The sequence below is a fragment of the Euphorbia lathyris genome, chromosome 5 (assembly GCF_963576675.1).
Source record: "Euphorbia lathyris chromosome 5, ddEupLath1.1, whole genome shotgun sequence".
NCBI lineage: Eukaryota > Viridiplantae > Streptophyta > Magnoliopsida > Malpighiales > Euphorbiaceae > Euphorbia > Euphorbia lathyris.
This window is the reverse complement of record NC_088914.1, coordinates 24,584,112-24,604,788: the sequence shown is the minus strand read 5'-3', so window position 1 is coordinate 24,604,788 and position 20,677 is coordinate 24,584,112. Positions and strand designations below refer to the sequence as shown.

General features: G+C 34.5%; 2 protein-coding genes and 1 non-coding gene across 3 annotated transcripts; 2 read left to right on the top strand and 1 right to left on the bottom strand.

The window, feature by feature from the left end:
• TRNAM-CAU (transfer RNA methionine (anticodon CAU)) lies at positions 1 to 87 on the bottom strand. The gene is given in 2 exon segments: positions 1 to 36; positions 50 to 87. It is a non-coding gene; the product is annotated as a tRNA-Met (tRNA).
• Positions 88 to 178: 91 nt separating this feature from the next.
• Positions 179 to 3,307, top strand: LOC136229366 (heterogeneous nuclear ribonucleoprotein 1-like). Its single transcript, XM_066018102.1, has 2 exons — positions 179 to 485; positions 1,926 to 3,307. Exons 1-2 carry the CDS (start codon positions 264 to 266, stop codon positions 2,916 to 2,918), a joined length of 1,215 nt encoding a protein of 404 aa, XP_065874174.1. The 5' UTR covers positions 179 to 263; the 3' UTR covers positions 2,919 to 3,307.
• A 4,966-nt stretch (positions 3,308 to 8,273) lies between these two features.
• LOC136230501 (protein NRT1/ PTR FAMILY 5.2-like) lies at positions 8,274 to 12,499 on the top strand. Its single transcript, XM_066019586.1, has 4 exons — positions 8,274 to 8,455; positions 9,397 to 9,614; positions 9,918 to 10,489; positions 11,419 to 12,499. Exons 1-4 carry the CDS (start codon positions 8,341 to 8,343, stop codon positions 12,311 to 12,313), a joined length of 1,800 nt encoding a protein of 599 aa, XP_065875658.1. The 5' UTR covers positions 8,274 to 8,340; the 3' UTR covers positions 12,314 to 12,499.
• The last annotated feature ends 8,178 nt before the right edge of the window (positions 12,500 to 20,677 follow it).

Below are 20,677 nucleotides of genomic sequence, written 5' to 3'. Positions count from 1 at the left end.
TGGGGTGAGAGAGGCTCGAACTCTCGACCTCAGGATTACTCAGAACAGCTATGAGACCTACGCGCTAGCCAACTGCGCCACCACCCCATTGATGACAAGTGTTGAAAATTAATTAATAACTACATAACTGTATTCAAAGCACAGCCCGTTTAGAAACAAACAAACCCTAGCCTATTCCCTCCTTTCTCATTCTTCCCTCTCTCTTTCTCTCTTAGTCGTTTGTTTCGAGTTGAAACCACCATAACCCTGTTAACTTCACTCTTATGGATTCAGATGAGGGGAAGCTGTTTATTGGGGGAATAGCATGGGACACCACTGAAGATACTCTTAGAGACCACTTTAGCCAGTATGGAGATGTCTCACAAGTTGTTATTATGCGGGATAAAACTACTGGTCGCCCTCGTGGTTTTGGTTTCATCGTTTTCTCTGATCCTTCTGTTCTCGATCGCGTTCTCCAGGATAAGCACACCATCGATGGCCGTACTGTAATGTCCTCTTCTTTAGTTTACTTTCAACTTTTTATCTAATTTCACTCAATTTCAATTTTGTTTTCGAGTTTTTTCTAAATGTGAATGGCTGGTTTCGAGTAATCGAATACTTCATCTCCTTTTGATAATTTAAGTACATTAGGTTAATTTCATATGCTGACATTATGCATTGCTTTGTTCAATCCTTGTTATTTCATTGTAAGTGGGTTTATGCATACGAGGGAAATTTTGAACCAAAGTGATTGAGTTTGAAATATGAGTCTTTAGTTGATATACAAGTTGGAAAAAAATTCAAGGGATTTTGATTGTGTTGGTAGCTTTAAGGGTCCGGTAATGCAATGCAATCAAAGTTAATGTAATGGAATAGAAAGTGATGCTGTTACCATTACAATACTTATATTTTTTTTAATTAAATGTAATCATAAAATTTTATTTACATAATTAAAATCAACAAAAAAAAATGAAACCGTGAAAAATGCAAAAATTAGTGTATAGTTTTTCGTTTTTTTCAATAAATTAGTGTATAGTTTTTTGTTTTTTCATACTTTTTTTTACATTTTTCTCGTTTTTTTTAATTTCCATTTTCAACATTTTTCACCGTTTTTCTATTTTCTCCTTTTTCTTTTTTCTCGTTTTCAATTTTTCATGTTTTTCTACTTTTTGCATTTTTGACAAGAATGTGAGGTTAGATTGAGATCTGAGTTTTGACAAATGAGAGGTTGGATGGAGTTTTGAAAGTAGGAATTAGGATTTAGATGTTTTGGATGTAATGAGAATTCAAGTCATTTTTTCTATGTGGGGATTACAAGATTTGTTGAACAAAATTTAACTCATGGTTTTTTCTCATTCCATTACAATAAAATTGTAATGCGTAACCAAACATGGTAACGAGCCTTCAATGTAATGTTCATTCCATTACAAAAGTCATTACATCTTACCAAACGGGACCTAAGTCTTATGTTTGCAAGTTTATTTTTAATTGGGTGTTTCTTGATTGTATAATAGGAGAATTTGTTTAGTACTTTATTTTTCATGTTCAAGTGGCGTAATAACTCTTCATCCAAACAAAGACATTGTTCTTGAACATTAATATGCGTTTTTCATACTGTTGTTGATTACTTAATATTTTGACGTTCTCGTCACTGGATTCAAAGTTTTTGTACTAGTTTGTGCTATTAATACTTTATCGGGTGTGTGAACTTTTAGTTTTGCTGTTTATAGTTCTTGCAGATTGAGAGGATTGCCCATTTATATCTGTAGTTGACTGTGTGTATTGCTGTAATGTGTAGAAGATTATCGGACTTCTGCCATGCATGACCTTCAAATAACTAATCTCTTTTTGTCTAATAACTGAACTTTTGAGAATATATCCTTTGCCTCTTGCAACTTTGTAAATTCGTCCTTTCAACTGCTTAAAGTTTTGCTTTGGCAACACAGGTAGAGGCTAAAAGAGCTTTGTCAAGAGAAGAACAACAGACCTCCTCTAGATCTGGTGGTAACTTTAATGGTGGTGGTAGAAACTCTAGTGGTAGTGGAAGTTTTAAGACGAAAAAAATATTTGTTGGTGGTTTGCCATCCACCCTGACAGAAGAAGGCTTCCGTCAATATTTTGAAACTTATGGTCATGTAACTGATGTTGTGATTATGTTTGACCAGCATACTCAGAGACCCCGTGGTTTTGGATTTATCACCTTTGACGCTGAAGACTCAGTTGATAGAGTACTCCACAAGGTCTTCCACGAGATGAATGGTAAACTTGTGGAGGTCAAGCGAGCACTACCAAAAGATGCAAACCCTGGTGGTGGAAGCCGTGGTGGTGGCTATCAAGGTTATGGTGCCTCAGGCGGCAATGCAAGTGATGGCCGAATGGATGGGAACAGATATATGCAGAACCAAACTTCTGCAGGTGGATATCCTGCTTATTCTGGCTATGGAGCAGCAAGTTATGGTTACGGGGCAGCAAATAGTGGAGTCAGTTATGGTGGTTACGGTAGTTTCGGAGTTGGTGGTTATGGTGGTGGTCCAGCAGGGGCATATGGGATGCCTGGTGCCTTGAAAAATAATTGGGGTGGCCAAGTTCCTTCCAATTATGCCGCAGCAGGTTATGGTGCAAATGCAGGTTATGGTGGAAATTCTGCTTCAGTCGCTATGGGCCAATCACAAGGCGGAGCATCTGGATATGGAGGATATGGATATGGCAATTATGGTGGAAACGATGGTTCTTACCCTGGCGGATATGGAGCTGCAGGTGGTCGTGCCGGAAATGCCGCAAATAACAGTGCAAGCTCTGGATCTGGTGATGGTTATGGTGATGCCAATGGGAATTCAGGATATGGAAATGAAGGCTGGAGGTCTGATCCTTCACAAGCATCTGGTGGTTATGGGGGAGGATACGGTGGTGCTCATTCCCGGCAGGCAGCACAACAGTGACTGATGATGCCTTCAGTTTTGCAGAAATTGTCGAATTGATATTCAGGCATCAATTCATCTTTTCGAGAAGGGAGAACCAACACATGATAGCAGCAAATCCTGGGAATGGTTGGATTGCTTGAAACCTCAGTAGTAGCTTGCAGTAGTTTTCTGCTAGTATATAATGGCTAGTAGTTCAGTAGTGGCAATATTTATTTTATTTTATTTTATTTTCTTTGCTATCAAATTGCAATTGTTAAAGTTTGTTGTTTTATCTTCTTTTTCTCTCTCTACCTACTGTCTAAATCTGGAGTAGTAGTGTTACGAGCGATTTCTGTTATGATTGGTGATTGATTATATTAGTATTTGATTCCTGACTCTATTATTCAATGTCATTTGATTTGCTAGAATTCTACTACTTGTCTTAACAATTAAATGTATTTCTATTTTAGCATGTTGCTTTTATTAGCAGTATTGTAGCTGCTAGATTTGGTATTATAGAGAATGCAGAATAGAGAAACTCAAATGTAGAGAAGCTTCATGATAATATGGTGGATCTCTAGGTACTAGCATTTATCACTAAATAGTCAGTAGCAGTAACCCTATGGGTAATAAAATTTGTGGACAGGCTTAATCATTTTCTTTTCCTGTATTGCCCTTTCTGTACAGGACAAAAGTACTCAAATTCAAAATGGGTTCAGAGTAGCATTGACTGGAATTCAGAGTGGGTTCACTTGGTGATGCCTTGTTCACCTGCTCTTTGACACAGTTTGTGGAGTGAGTCAGGAACCACTCCACTTTGATTACATGGTATGTGTATAAGTTGAAGGGTAGTAATGAGTTGTTGTTTTTTTCCCTATCTGTTTTTACACTTCCATTTAACTGAATATAAGTTACAAACAGGCAGTCAGTTTGGAGATAGAAAAAAAGGCATCATGATGGAGCAAAGGTGTTTCTATTGTTTTCAGAGTAAGCATCTGCAATTCAGTGCAAGACTCTTGATTTTGGCCTTGAATTATTGCATGTCATATCTTGATCATCTTGACAGGCTTTGTGCTTTTTCAGTGTCTGCTAAAAGATCGTTCCCTAGAATCAATGCTGAATCAACTGGCAAGAAGGGTCTACTTCGGCATCTTTTAGGGCTGACCTATGTTTTTCCTTTGTAACATTGATTGGTAATGTGGTTATCATACTATAATTTCTGTATTATATTTGATTGACTGAGTTGATTTTTTCTAAACCCAATCCCGACTTTGATTTTTTTTCTGTGGACTTATTGCCTTGAAATAGAAGCTAGGCATTATATAACCAGTGTTGATTTTAGCTAGGGGTTGACTTAGGACTATAAAATTTGGAAGGGTTATCCAGCACTCAGTGAAGAGTAGTTTTATGCACTATACATTATCTGTCTTTGAGTCCATTGCTTACGTTTAATGTAAAGTCATAGTGTGTGCAAACATGATTAGGAGAACTCAAGGGATGGTGGTTGACTGAAAGCATCGAGTAAACCTTAAATCCTAACCTTGGGAGATGGGATTAATGTTTATGTTTCGAGAAATTTATGTCTGGTGGCTGCTTGTGAGGTTATTTGAAAGGCAATGGCCCATAATATGATATATGTATTGAGTATATGAGATATTTGGGGGAAGAAGTTTATTCATTCATGTCAAATTCATTTGAAATTGAAGAGGTGGATTATGTTGAAGTTGTTTTTGCATTTAGTAGACTAAAATTGAGTTTAGACTCGGATATGTATTTGTGGGTAGAATAACATGAATCAGCTTTTGGCATCTAATCATCTGTTTAAATTCAGCCTTGATTTCTGAGGAATCATCAGAGATTGCAAGGGTACTAGGATGTCCGGTTTTACAAGAAATATTGGTGTCTGCTCAGTTTTTAATGCTGAGCATTGGGGTGCGTTGGATGGGTTGATGCTAGCTTGGCGGACATGCCTTAAAAAGGTGATTCTTGAGATGGACAACCGGTCTGCTTTTGATCACATGAACCTTAATGTTAACGTAGATTTTGGCCATTCACCGTTAGATCTAAACTTATTAGAATCCTAAGACTTAGATTTAATAAGCCTAGATCTAACGATGAATGACCAAATTCATTTGGTCATTAAGGTCCATATGAAAATTCATATTTTGAAGATGTTGAGATTTATTGGCTAGGAATTGGAAGGTGCATATGGTTCATGTTCATAAGGAGGGCAATTGCTGTGCCAATGGAAGGTCTGTATGATTGGATTTCTCTCTCTAGATCACCATCTTTCTTTCCAGATTATGTCCGGGGATATCTATGTTGAATTTCACATATTGGGCTTTCACTTAATTATTGGATAAAGTAAAAATAAAAACTTTATTGTTTAGTTGATTTATAAACACGTTTAAAAGTTGGCAAATGAGTATCTTAAGGTTCACTTTGACATGATATTAGAGGACTTTTAAACTAAGTAATTGGATTTAAATCTTGACAATTTTAGAATTTCAATATATAACAAGATGAACCTATGTTATACATGCTTTAAGTTCAATAGACATCCATTAAAATCTATTCTGGAACTTTATTTATAAGTTTGAACTTTTGATTCAATTGGTTCTTTGATATGAAATCAGAGTTTCTTGGACAAAGTGATCGAGGATTCGAATTCCAACAACTCTAGTTTATTATAATAAATTTCAACACATGACAAGATGATTCGACGTTGTATATGCTTCAAATCAAGATACGAGGTTGTGCCAAAAATTATAACGAAAGCTACTATTGAAACTGTGAGTTTAAACTTTTGGATCAAATTCTCCCTCATGGTGAAAAAAACATTCTTCACTCACCGTAACATATATATTGTGATGCAGGACATTTTTTCAAGGGTTCGAATTCGGACGAGGGAGTCGGAGGAGGAACGAAGCACGAGCGAGCACGTGAGGAAAAGGGGCAAAATAGCCCCCACACAGCATGCCATCCCTTCCACATGCAGTGTGGATTAGGTTTTGGCTCGAGGGAAGTTGGCACGAGTAGTTGCATGACGAATTCGTGCACAGAAGTTGGCAGAAACTGACTCACATGTCGTGTGGGTTAAGTGGCACGACGTGTGGGGTGATTCCTGCACCTAAAACGAGTCTTGAGACAAAGCTGCCAGATTTTGTCCCGTTCCTAAAATTATTGTTTTGCCACTCATATAATTATTGTTTTACCATTTAGAGTTAATAGCCTAAATGCCGTTTGTGTATTCCATCTCCATTCTACCCTTATCACTCTCTATTATGTGTAACCCTAGTTAGGCTTTTCAGTCTTTTGCATTTTATTTTTGGATAGCTATATAAGCTCGTTTCTTTGTAAGGATATTCATCTTTAACCAATCAAAAACTATATCTTCTTTGTGAAGCTTTAGTTAAGGTTCCTAACCTTCGAGAATGAAGAATTTATGATTTTCTACGGATAAGTCCATAAAATTCGGGATTAACTCTTTCAAGTTTAATTTGAGAAAAACCCTCTTTATTAGTTTAAGATCAAAACTAACTTATCCGAAACCAACATGTATCACATTGAATAAGGGATATAAATCATTACTTTAAGACTTTCATTATCTCATAATCATCATCTTTGGCAATTTGATCTTCCTTCCATAACGATCGCTTGAGTAAGGAAGGATAATGTTTCAATACGGTCACAAAAGTTCATTTTGTATCAACAAAATAACTTACCTTTTGTATTTTATTCCAATAAAGTTACTTAATACATTTTCAAGTCAAATTCTTGGTCGAAAATGAATACCATGCGATAGTAAATTAATACATTTAAAAATTATCCAAACTTAAGTGACCTTTCGAGTAATTTACCCCCATAACTCACACAGTAAATAATAACAAAAAGAAACCTCCAAAGAAAGAGCTGTTATTAACAACAAAAACAAAATTTTAATATAAATAAATAAGATAAATATATTTCTGCCGTATTGAATATTCCATTGTAACCTGAAAACAAGAAAACCATAACTTGGTATTAATCTTTTGCAAAAATTACAAATGGCGACAAATCCAATATTTTTATTGTAATTAATAATTAAAACTCCTGTTTCTAAAATAATTAAAATATATATATTAGTAGGTATTTTCTTACTAAAATAAGATAGAGAGAGGAATTAATAAGATATTTAATTTTAAATTTTCTTCCTGCTTGTTTTGTTGTTGGACCATTATATTAATTATTCAAGCTGTCTATTTTAATTATTATCTATTTCTAGTAATTTAATTGCTGTCAATTTCGATATTTTACTAAGCCGGTTGATATTGATATTATTAGAATGGTGGAAAATCAGACCTATATATTGACTATTATAAATTCTAGAAATTATATATTGTCCCATTCAATAATTATTTTTAATTAGTAATATTTAATTACAAAGGGTTAAAAGTATCAACTTGTATTTCAGGACAATTTATTTCAAATTAAATTAATTTGGTCCCTTTCAATAATTTATGCACACGTAAGAAATACATTGGAATCTTTTTTTTCTATAGAAAATATTATTGGAATCTTATTTTTTGGGTGAAATATTTTTTTTTATAGAAATACTAGCTACCTTTGGATCAAGGTCTAGAGTTGGAATTCTTGTAATACCTATCTATTTATGATTAAATTACAGAACAAGATAGAATGATTTTGTAAATTGAGTAATTCCATGGGAAATACACTCATAGCCTCTCAATTTTTAGCGTTATTAACATAATAGCCCCTAAATTATAAAACCAGATATAAAACTCTTTGAACTTTGACATATGCTAATATAAAAGTTCAAATGACCGTTCATCAATGTAAAATACCACGTGAAATGCTGGTAAACTCATACTCTTGGAGGTGTCATCATGTTAAGGGGGTGCTTGGTTACTCATTTTCATGCTCCTGTTTGATTTTTCACTTCAAAATGGAGACTTTTAGGTGTTTGGTTTGGTTAGTGATCCATTGTTTGCCTTTACACATGAAAAGTAGCTTTTTACGAAACAGATTTTTTTCAACAGGAAATAACGAAACGTAACACCAAACAGCAACCAACAACTTCAAATAGTAGGTAAAACAAACAAATTCTTAGTAACCTCAAAGTTGAGGGGGGGTATCATGTTAGTAAAAGAGTGCAATTTACCGACATTTCACGTGTTCAAACCATATTTACGTTAGTCAATGGTTATTTGGATATTTATGTTAGTATATGTCAAAATTTCATAAGTGACAATGTTAGTAACACTAAAATTGAGGGGCCATAGGTGTATTTTACCTGAAAATGAAATGATAAAACTTGTTTGTAGTACTAATATATATGAAGCAGAAAAGAAAGTGAGACGTAATTTTGGAGGGTAAGAGATTCATAATTGGGAACTAAGTTTTTCTAAACATTATAAAAAGCAAGCAAGGTCTATGATTATTTGATTAGTAGAGAGAAATAATGGAAAAAGTAGAAGAGGATGAAGATTTTACACAAGATGGGACTGTAGACCTTAAGGGCAGACCTATTTTGAGGTCCAAAACTGGCAGATGGAAAGCTTGTTGGTTCATTGTAGGTATGCAAATATCATCATTTTTACGGAATTTATACCGGGGATTGGGTCCTCGAAGAACTCCATTCAAAAAATGACATGTGTTGTCCGTGTCATCTTTTGTGACACATATCAATTTTTGGGTGGAGATCATTGGAGTATCCGGTCTCCTATATCACATGCGCATTTTTACACGATTTCTAGGATTGCTTGCTTAGGGAGATGGGGATGAAGTAGCCATTGGCCCGTGGCTAGGGTGCTAAATCAGCTCCCTCCTTGGTTCGGTGTTGGAAACGGGCTGAGGGTTAATATATTCATACGTGTATGACCGTCCGTCTATGTATGTATATTTGTACAAAGTATATGCAGTGACGGAGCTAACCTATAAATATTAGGAGTGCAAATGGGCTAGGGAATTTTTTTTACCGCAGCACAGGCCAAAACGACACTGTTTTGGCCGTGCTAGCGAGGATAAAAGGGTTGGACACTTCCATCTAACTAAGGTGCTTTCACCACCTTCACCAATGAAATGGAGTCAGAGGAGTGGAAATCACCTCTCTCAGCAGTGGCGGACCTACAGTGGTTCACGGAGGGTCCGCCTATTCCCCCCGACTCAGGGAGAAATAACAAAAAATACATAAATTTACAGACGAATTTTCCGTCGCTAGCATAGAAAATCTGTCAGTAATTTTATTATTTCCATAATTTGAGAAATTTGACATCGAATTGGTACGAATTTTTCCATACTGGTTCTTAATCCCCCAGAAAAACTGTATTTCTCACTAAAGTTTTGTCTATTTACCCTCTGAGTATTTGATTCTCGTTCGGTCACCGCCTCTCAAGGTGGTTCCAGCGCCAGGAGGAGCACTTGCACCCCCAAAATCTCTGCCTCCGCCTCTAATTATATGCATCAATCAATTAATTAAACTGTTGAATTGATATTAATTTTATTATGAAATTTGAAGGATACGAGGTGTTTGAGAGGATGGCATATTATGGAATAGCATCAAATTTGGTGCTGTATTTATCAAAGAAAATGCACGAAGGAACAGTAACATCTTCAAACAATGTTACAAATTGGGTAGGAACTGTTTGGATGTTGCCCATTTTAGGTGCTTATATTGCCGATGCTCATCTTGGTCGTTTCTTCACTTTTCTTATTGCCTCTGCCATTTATCTCATGGTAAGTACCTATCTATATACCTTATTTAAACATCCTTTTTCTGCACATACTTGCATTCTCTGTTTGGATCTCTTAAGTTAGTTTAAACATCAGCGACGGACAATTGTTCCGTCGGCGATGTCAAATCCGTGACAACACGACAAAAGTTTAACATTTAGCGACGAAAGCTAATGTGAAACAAATTGTAATAATATGATACTCATGCACTCAGAAGTACAATAGATTTCAAAACCGAACCGAGCCAAGCTCTTTTTTCAATTCGGTTATCGGTTACTTTCTGACCCGTGATTGTGATTAAAACAGGGAATGATCCTCTTAACACTAGCAGTATCATTACAAGCCCTAAGACCCCCATCATGTGCACCAAACATCAAAGAAGAAGATTGTACCATAAAAGCCTCACTTCTCCAAAGAGCTATATTCTATGGTGCACTTTACATAATAGCAGTAGGCACAGGTGGAACTAAGCCTAACATTTCAACAATGGGTGCAGACCAGTTTGATGAATTTCAACCAAAGGAAAAGATGCACAAACTCTCATTTTTCAATTGGTGGATGTTTAGCATTTTTTTTGGGACACTTTTTTCAAACACTTTTTTGGTTTATATACAAGATAATGTGGGTTGGTCACTTGGTTATGCTCTTCCTACTGCTGGTTTGGCTGTTTCTATTGCTGTTTTTTTGGTGGGTTCTCCTTTTTATAGGCATAAATTGCCTTCAGGTAGTCCTTTTACTAAGATTGCTCAGGTTATTGTTGCTGCTTTGAGGAAGAAAAATGTGGTTGTGCCTAATGATTGTAAAGAACTTCATGAGCTTGGTCTTGAGGAGTATTCTAAATCTTGCAAGTTCAGAATTGACCATTCCTCTTCTTTAAGGTTTGATTCTTCTAACTATTAGATAAATTATATTCCCTCGCCTATAGCGCTATTAACATTGTGAGTCCGCCTATGAGGGTGAGCTCAACGGTAGGAAAGCGACTCACCTAGGTTCGATTCCGGTTGTTGTTGTTGAAGTCTCCATAGGTGATATGGAAGCCCCTCTATGGCTTTGAAGCTTTCCATGGCCCTGGACTGGAGTTACCCCTACTCCCCCCTAAACTTTTAACAATTTGATGACCTGAAACTAAGTGTTTGACTATATGTCATGGTGATATGGATAAAAAAAGTCAATAATGTAGTCAAACTTGTCAAGGTTATCATTTCATTAATTTTTTAAACAATTTTTTTTTTTATTTGCACTTTAGTGTTAGTATAGAGTTAAATTCAAAGATTTTTATATCACGAAATAAAGTTTAGAGACCAATAATGCTAGTAGCGTTTTATTTCAAAGGTGATTGATATAGTTTACCCTGTAGTTATTATAACCAACAAATAGAATGCACATACTTCTGAGTAAAATAAGTTGATGGCCTCTGAATTATATCACTACTATCATTATGATCCCTAAATTTCATTTGATGACATAAAAGTCTTTGAGCTTTATGTATATTATATGTTCAAGTCATCATTTCGTTAACCTTTTAAACTGTTTTTCTTTCATTTGGAATGTAAAGTTAAAAAACTTTTATGTCACAAAATGAAGTTTTAAGGGTCATGATGATAGTAGCGCCAGAGTTCAGAGGCTATGAATGTATCTCGGGTAAAATACATTCATGGCCCTTGAACTATAGCACTACTATCGTTATGCCTCCAAACTTCATTTCGTGATATAAAAGTCCGAGCTTTACAATACACTAACATTAAAGACGTCAATGATGTAGTCAAATGATCTTCATACTTATTACTAAGACTCCCAAAACTTGCAGATTCTTTGACAAGGCAGCAGTGAAGTGTGACTCAAACTCACCATGGAAGCTATGTCCAGTGACACAAGTAGAAGAAACCAAACAAATGCTAAAAATGTTACCAATTTTAATAGTGACATTCCTACCAAGTACAATGTATGCCCAAATCCACACTCTATTCATCAAACAAGGAACCACTTTAAACAGACAAATAGGACCTCATTTTGAAATCCCACCAGCATGTCTCACTGCATTTGTCACAATCTTCATGCTAATCAGCCTTGTTCTATACGACCGTTACTTCGTCCCAGCAGCAAGAAAACACACTAAAAATCCAAGAGGAATCACATTGCTTCAGAGAATGGGAATAGGACTTGTTTTACACTTCATTATAATGGTCACAGCTTGCTTTGCTGAGAGAAGAAGACTACATGTTGCACAAGAACATAAAATCGTCACAAAAGACGGTATAGTTCCTCTTACAATCTTCATTCTTCTGCCTCAGTTTGCTCTTATGGGTGTTGCTGATACTTTTGTTGAAGTTGCAAAGTTGGAGTTTTTCTATGATCAAGCTCCTCAAGGAATGAAGAGTTTAGGGACTTCTTATTTTACTAGTAGTTTGGGAATTGGGAATTTTTTGAGTAGTTTTCTGCTGAAAAGTGTTGCTAATCTTACTAAGAGGAATGGGCATAAAGGCTGGATTTTGAATAATCTTAATGTCTCTCATTTGGATTATTACTATGCTTTTTTGGCTGTCTTGATGTTCATTAACTTTCTGGTGTTCTTGGTTGTGGCTAAGTATTTCGTGTATAACGTCGATATAGACTCGAAAAGGGAATTGCAGGAAGCTATTGAAGATTCACCTGGTAAGGTTGATACCAGAAAGAAGGAAGATTTAAGTGATGTAACAAGTTGATTTAGGGGTCTTGTCGTAGTCGTGTTTTGTGATCTATGTATTCAAATTATTATATATGATATGACATAAAATGCAACAAAAATGACAATTATGTCAAACAGGTCGTGCAAACGAATTGTCTATGTAAATCATGTTGTCATGTCATAAATTGAAAGCGCTAAGTTGATCAATTCAAATGTTTGCCACTTTGATATACAACACCAATTTATGAAAATCTTGTGACATTTTTGTCCCATTTATTATTATACATGGTTTTCTTGTTTGCTTTCTTTATCAACAGCAATATCTTTCAGGGAAGTTCAAATATACTTCTAATGTAAAAAAATAGTAAAATTTTATCATTAATATTTTCAACTTAGAGCAATTTTGGGCTTAAATAACAGTATATAGAGCAATTTTAGATTCAGGTGACAGAATCCATAAAACAGTACTCTTACTTGGACCTAGCCACAAAGGCAGAAGGCACAGGGTGCCAATGCATCCGGACCCCGACCTTTGGCAATCACGTCTTACAGGCTGCCAATGCAAGGCCAGCCCTGAGCCTAAATAGAGAGTGTGACAGCCTAAAGTCCGGGCTTAAAAATGGATTCAATAACCAAAAAATTAGTACTAGATGCAATAACACAATTGAGTGCATTTTCAAAATAATTCAAAATTGCAACATTCTGAGATGAATCTAAAATGCTGCTACTAAATAAATTTTACATCTTCAAACTAACAAGTTCTAATATGAACCGACAAAAGGCTGCAGTCATAGGAAGCAATTGATTCCAATAGCCAAGTATGGCCAATGACTTGGAAACCAATTTTAGCAGCAAATTCTTTTGCTTCATTTAATCTTTGCCACAAAATAGTAACTTCTTCTGCTAACTTGCATCCTTGTGGAGGATCAGGATTATAAACAACTAATGATCTTGATGGAGTTTCTGAAATCTCGTGGCTTTTCTGTTCTAGTTCTTCCTTGCTCTCTATAAGATTGCCTCCGGCAGCTTTCACCAAACGTTCAAGATCTTCCTTGTAACTACTCTCGAAGTCACCGAGAAAGTAGAAATTGAAGCCACTGAAGAGTTTTGGCGCCTACAAATGAAGCAATCAAAGCAAAGGTTATGATTAAGAATATTCAGAATGTCATAATAGCTTGAAATGTTTTTGTATTGTAGGACACTTACTTTATCCAATACACTGAGCCTGCCAGTTCTTGGGCCATTTTGGGATCCATGGTTGTCTAGACTAATTTCATAAGGCTCTTCATCCGCCGGACCAAGAGAATCCATGCACGCCTTCACCCCTGTAAAGGCCAATTTTAGTCCGGCTCAATATCAAACAACAAATCAAAAGACAAGCCAAAGGCACCAGGCCTAGCGCCTCATAGCATCACTGTTAGAGCCTGCTTAGCCAGCACAATTGCACTAGAAGCATCCAAGAATAAAGCCTAGCAATGCGAGAATACATTACTGTTCACATGGAACCTGACTAACCAATTGATCGGATATTACTATTTACCGCCTCCAAATTACTTACCACTGCTCCCATTTGGATCATTTTACCCTTTTCATAAAAAAAATTTGAAAACTGAAAATTTGGATTTTTGGGAGAATCGGCCCAATTTTGGCCAAGGCGGATTTCTGCATCCACCTGGCCATTGGCCAAGCGGATTTCGGCATCCGCCTAGGCATAATTTTACCCATTCAAAACCGTCAAATTTTTGGTGACGAAAAATGCTAAATTGTTCAATTTTTTTTGTGACGAAAAGTGCAAAATCGTCCAATTTTTTGTAACGAAAAATTGATAAATCGTCACAAAAAAGATACACTATTTTCATGATTTCTTTGATAAAAGACGTAAATTTTAATGTTTCTGACTCGTAATCATCCATTTTCGGGGTTCTCGGATTGTCACACATCAATTATTTTCATAATTTCAATTATTGTTGTTCGTGTTTGTGATTTTGGAGAGAGAATTTTCAGTTTTTGATCAAAATTATGAAAATGGCAAAAAAAAAAGTCTAAATGGGGCTGTAACTAGTAAAAAAGGGACGGTATCTAGCAATCCACATAAGACTTTATTAGAATCAGAGCGTTCACATGGAACCTAACTAACCAATTGATCAGTCACCGTTATATCAAAGCTTTATTAGAATTCTAGGGTGGAGATTAAAATCATGTGAACATACTGACCCGAATAATATACAAAAAAAAAAAAAAAAAAAGCTTCAGACAAGATTATTATTATAAGAGAACTTACAATCCATTGTAAGAACCCATTTCCCATCCAAAATGGCCATAAGAACTTTCAGTGTCCTTACACATGCCCCCTTTTCATCTGTAGCTGCAATGACGTGCGTCACAGTTGGTCTCCAGAATTTAGTTACAGACACACCAATCATTGTCCCAAACTGAATCAAAAGAAACTGTTCCAGAGGGAAACACAGAATTTCAGCAATTTTGCAGTAAAATGAATTCAATATTATATGTTCGATTCAACATTGAAAAATATCTTAGAGAAAATGAAAATATTACTAAATACGGATACTATTTACAATTGAGAGATAACACCACGAAGAAAAATGTTTGGCATCAAGCCAAAGATAAACAAAAACATCAATAGCATATATACCCTATCCTCAGAAGACAAGGCAGATCCGCTAAAGACCCATTCTTCTGGTTGATTAGAAGATTCATTCCAAAAATCAGGATATTGTGGGGCCTGCATGTATAATGGCAAAAGAACAGTCAAATTTTAGACTTACTTGTAAAATAAATAAGTTGGACTAGTTTATCACAATGAAAGATTTTATTTAGGTATAAGAGCTAAAAGAACGAGGATTTACGTTCTCCCTTGCATGGAAAGAGGTTTTCTTGGCACGTGATTCTTGGACTGTAACTTAGACTTCTTTTCATTTGGAAATTTGACTGAAGTATGAGATGGAACCTCAGCCATGATCTTGGTAGTAAGGTATTGGAAAACAATTTAAATAAATTTTCTTTGTATTTCGAATGAGGAAAAAATCATTCTTATAGGAAAAATGTTGAACGTTTTTCTTTCAATTAATTCAATAAATAATTGATCTTAATGAATTAACATTAATAACAATTCTTAGTCTTAAAAAAAAAAAACATTCTTAACAATTAAAACCATTATAACTACTAGACTATTTATAAAATTAATAACGAACCTTGCTTCAGTTTAATTCTATTAATGAGATTTAATTTTGTAGTAAGTACCATTTAGAATTTAAAACAAATTCTGACAGTTTCATTAAGACTGACCAGCAAAAACTGTTATCACCTTGTAATATTCAAAGCTTGTATAAAAAGTTTTGCTAGATCAATATATACCGATTTTAATGATGGAAACACTGGACAAAGAAGCAATTTCTATGGACTTTAAAAATTAAGTGATAGATTTACCTTTTAGCATAACATAAAGGTAGAACATATCTTCATCCTTATTAAAGCATAATAAATTCTTGACAAAAATTGATTGAAATGAAGTTCTTTTTAACCGAATCCATTAATAAGAGGAGTTAAATACTGAGAAATTAATTTTAGTAAGAAGAAAAAATAATATTAAATGGAGTAATTAAGAATGGGGTGAAAAATCAACAATTAAATTTAGCAAGAAACAAAAAGAATTATTATTAATGAAAGATATATATAGATAAATTTTTATAATATTTTTACACATCATTAGTTATATTAATTTGGAAAATATGAGATTACTTTATGTTTCAACTTTTATATAGAAGTAATATTTTTTTTTATATAGAAGTAATATATTAGATAAAAAAAAGAAATATTAATAATAATGAACATAATTTTTAATTTTTTTAAAATAAAAAATGATAAATTATATATTTTTGAGGCTCACGATCCTTACTTCTGCTGCGTACAAAAGGAACTAAAAATCCTTACAAGATAATGTTTTGGTTATGCTCTTCCTACTGCTGGTTTGGCGGTCTCCATTGCTTTATTTTTGGTGGGTTCTCCTTTTTATAGGCATAAATTGCCTTTTGGTAGTCCTTTTATTAAGATTGCTTAGGTTATTGTTGGTGCTTTGAGGAAGAAAAATGTGGTTATACCTGATAATTTGTTACCTGAACTTGGTTATGTGTCTAAACTGTGATGCTGATCCAATGTCGTGTTTGAGCCTACAAAACACTATTCAGGTCAGACGGAACCGGAGTCCGGCAAACCTGCTTTGATGCCTAAGTCAATTTCTGATTTAGGATCAATGGAATGATATGGACTAGTTTAGAGATGGTAGTTAATATACCGAACCTTGTGCCTATACCTATGTATTTATAGTGTTTGATTAGGTTGAAGTTTGTCATCTTCTTTGGAAATCCTTATGGAGCTAAGATTCCTGATCCCTTAAGGAGTCCGAGTCCTGAGAGTGATCCTTTATCTCGTAGGATTCTAGAACATCCTTGAGGCGTTTGAGGTTAGAAGCTTGTGGGTCGTGATGGGTTGCCGTTCGTTGGGTTTGGGCTGGATATATCGTTTCAAACATGTTGAAAGGAGACTAAAACCATCTTAGATGCGTTTGGGCCCTTATCACGCTTTGGGGTTGAGCCATAATGAGGATAGTGATGATGTCACACATATGATATCATTTAGTCTGATATAAGTATCTAATGATTGTAAAGAGCTTCTTGAGCTTGGTCTTGAAGAGTATTGTAAAGAGCTTCATGAGCTTCATGATATGTAAGCCCCTTTGAGGCCTTGAGGCTTTCCCGGCCTTTGACTGAAGTTACCCCTCCTCCCTCTTAACTTTTCATTTCATCATATAAAACTGAATTTTACATTGTACTAACATTAAAGTCTAAATAAGAGCCGGTTAAAAATGAACAAAATGATGATCTAGAACTAATGTTTGATTATAATTTACGGTGACATTGATAAAAAAAATGTCAATAATGTAATCAAATTTGTCAATGTCATTATTTCATTACTTTTTTAAATTAATTTTCTTTGATTTGCACTTTAATGTTAGTACTGTATATAGTAAAATTCAAAGACTTTTATGTTGCGAAATAAAGTTTAAGAACCAATAATGTTAGTAGCATTATATTCAGAGGTTATGTAGTTCACCCTTTAGTTATTATAACCAACAAATAAAAAGCACCTACTTCCCGAGTAAAATACATTCATAGTCCATGGACTATATCACTACTATCATTATGACCCCTAAATTTCATCTCGTGACATAAAACTCTTTGAGCTTTACGTATATTATATGTTCAAATCATCACTTCGTTAACTTTTTAAACAATTTATTTTTAATTTTGATTTTAATATTAGAATAATACGTAGAGTTGAAAACTTCTATGTCGCGGAATGAAGTTTAGGGATTATGATAATAGTAGCGCTAGAGTTTAAAAACTATGAATGTATCCCATGTAAAACCGACACCAACGCCATTTATACTCTCTATTTTTTAGTCATTTGCGTCGGTTGTTAGCTAACAACTGACCCCAAAGACCAGGTATTGGAGTCGGTTGACAATATATATTATTGTTAATAACTTATAATTATTAAATATCTTTTAGTTAAATAAATAAACAAATATATAATAAAAAATATTTACTCCCTCCATTCTCAAATAAGTGTCGTTTTAGAGTTTTTCACACAAATTAAGAAACACAATTAATATGCACTTAAATTAATAAATTTACATGGATTAACTAAAAAAAAATTCTCTCTCCTATAATGGTTGGAGAAAAAACTTTGAAAGCTTAAAAAACACATAAATCAAGACAAAATTTAAATACTTAGACCAAAAAACTATACTAAATTTTATTGAAAAACGAAAACGACACTTAAAAAAGAATAAAAACAATTATCTAAAACGACACTTATTTAAGATTGGAGGGAGTATATTATAAATTTAAAGTCAAAGTATATTAGGGAGTATCCAATCCTCCACGTATTACACAAGTTTGATACTAATCCTCCAAGTATTCAATCCTCCGAAGACCCGTGCGTTGCACGGGATGTATAATATTATTTAATAAATCTTATGATTGATTTAAATTTTATATAAATTCCACTTTTTTCTTATTTTTTTACGATAATGTTTAAATTATTGATTAATTCTTTAAAAAATCGTAATCTTACTTAATCGTAATAAATAATCTTTCATAAATTCTTGTAAATTTTTTTAGCATGTCTTTATTTATTATATATCTTAGGTAATATGAGTCAAACTTTATTTTATTAGATAAACAATAATGTAATTTAGCATAAAACTTGAGAAGATAAATATAAAAAATGTTTGACATTTTTATGTAACATTTTATTTCAAATCAAAATATATATTTTATTTCTCTTATAATTTACAATTTTTTACCTTTTATTATAATTAGAATTTTAATTATTTTAAATACAAATAAATGTTCATTAATTAGTATAAAATAAATTAAAAAATTAAGTATTACTGATTAATAAAGAATTAAATGGTAGCAACTTGGGGTTTAAATTTTTTTCAATCATTTCTAGTCTTTTAGACAGAGAAATTATCAATATTTGAAATGGTGAGGGGGAATAATATACATCTTTCATATCCAAAGAACTTTATGAGCATACAAACTGATATGAGAGCTCTAGAGAAAATTATATAAAGAACGGAATAATATCTTTTGATATTCTACTATTATACACATATAAATGTCTAAACACTATTAAGTTTAGTGCAACCTTTTCAATTTCCAATCGATAGCATTTAGGTATGAACTTTTCACATAAAATAGAATAAAAAAATTATTATTATTATAAAAAAAATTATGATTTTTTTCTGTAACTTTTTACACATCACAATTAATTTGATGTGTAATATAGAAATATCATTTGTTTTTACTTATATATATATATATATATATACTCGCTTATTGGATGGCGGGCTTATCTTGGGTATTTGTCAACACATGATCAGCTTCAGTTGCGCGTCTGTCAAGTTGTTTCTCGTTGCAGTTTGTGCTCATTAGATACTGAAACATTGGACCACCTTTTTGTCTCCTCTCGGTTTTCCAAATTTATTTGGCATGGTGTTAGCTCATTGTTTGGAAGACGAATTAACACGGATTTGACTCTTAGGAATCTGGTTGATCATGCTGTTATTCAACGTTTCAGCACTCAAATCGTTGATTTGTGGGCGGCAGCAATTGTTAATACGATTTGGGCTCTATGGCTTGCTCGTAACAGGTCCATTTTTGAGGATGAGAGGGTTGATACTTCCGTCACGCTGAGACGGATTTGGGGAGCTGCTCATGAATCTGCTCACATTGGACGGGGCTCCGTTTGTAATTCGCTAGTTGAACTCAAATCTTAGGTGAGCTCGGGATTGAAAAGCGTATTGCTAAGGCTCCACACATTACTCTGATTTTTTTGGCAACCACCTCCAAGGGATTGGATTAAGATCAATACTGATGCGTCTTTCACGGGTGCTCCTGGTCCTGCAGGTTGTGGATGTATTTATCGCTCGCATACTGGCCTGTGCCTTGGTGCGTTTGCCTTTCCGATTGAAAGTTCCTTTGCTTATCTTGCTGAACTATCTGCTGCTGTTTACGCCATTGATATGGCTATCAGCAAAGGTTGGCAGAAAATTTGGCTTGAAAGTGACTCAATGTATGTTGTGCAGATGTTCAAATCTAAATCTTGTTCGGTTCCTTGGTTGCTTAGACAAAAATGGTTCAATTGTTTAAATCAGATCGATTCTGTGGCTTTTGTGGTGTCTCATATTTTTCGTGAAGGTAATCATGTTGCGAATTCTCTTGCAAATTACAGACAATGCAATTCACTTGTCACTAACTGGCCCCTAGCACCCAATCTTGTTGCCATTCCTTCAAGGCATGATGTCCTACTTGAGCGCATAATCCTGTTTGGCCCTATCCGTTCGGAATCAACACTTTTATGTGTGGATGACATAGTTGCTACATCATAACTCCTTATTCTTGGTGGTCTAAATTGATATATAGGCACTGATGTGCTTCCAGCTTGTGGATGATTTGTCCTTCCTCTACCATGACCCCTACTTGTACCCCGTTCCCTGCCACTGCCTCTTCCTGCAATCGATTGACTTTGTGTAAGTCTTGATCCAATATCTGAAATCACCTGTTGTGGTGGGTGGGTTGACTAGTACTTCCACTCTGTGCCATCCTTTGTTTGTCACTCCTTCTCTCTAGACTCAACTGTAACAAACAATGCATATAAGTAAACACAATATGGCCATTAAAGTCTAATAAAATACAACAAAGTCCAAGTCACATTTATATGTGCTCCACTTCTTCTATTATTTGATCTGTGCATCATTCTCTGCCATGGACTTTCACCAGTTACACCCACCTTACAACCTCTAACATTGTGT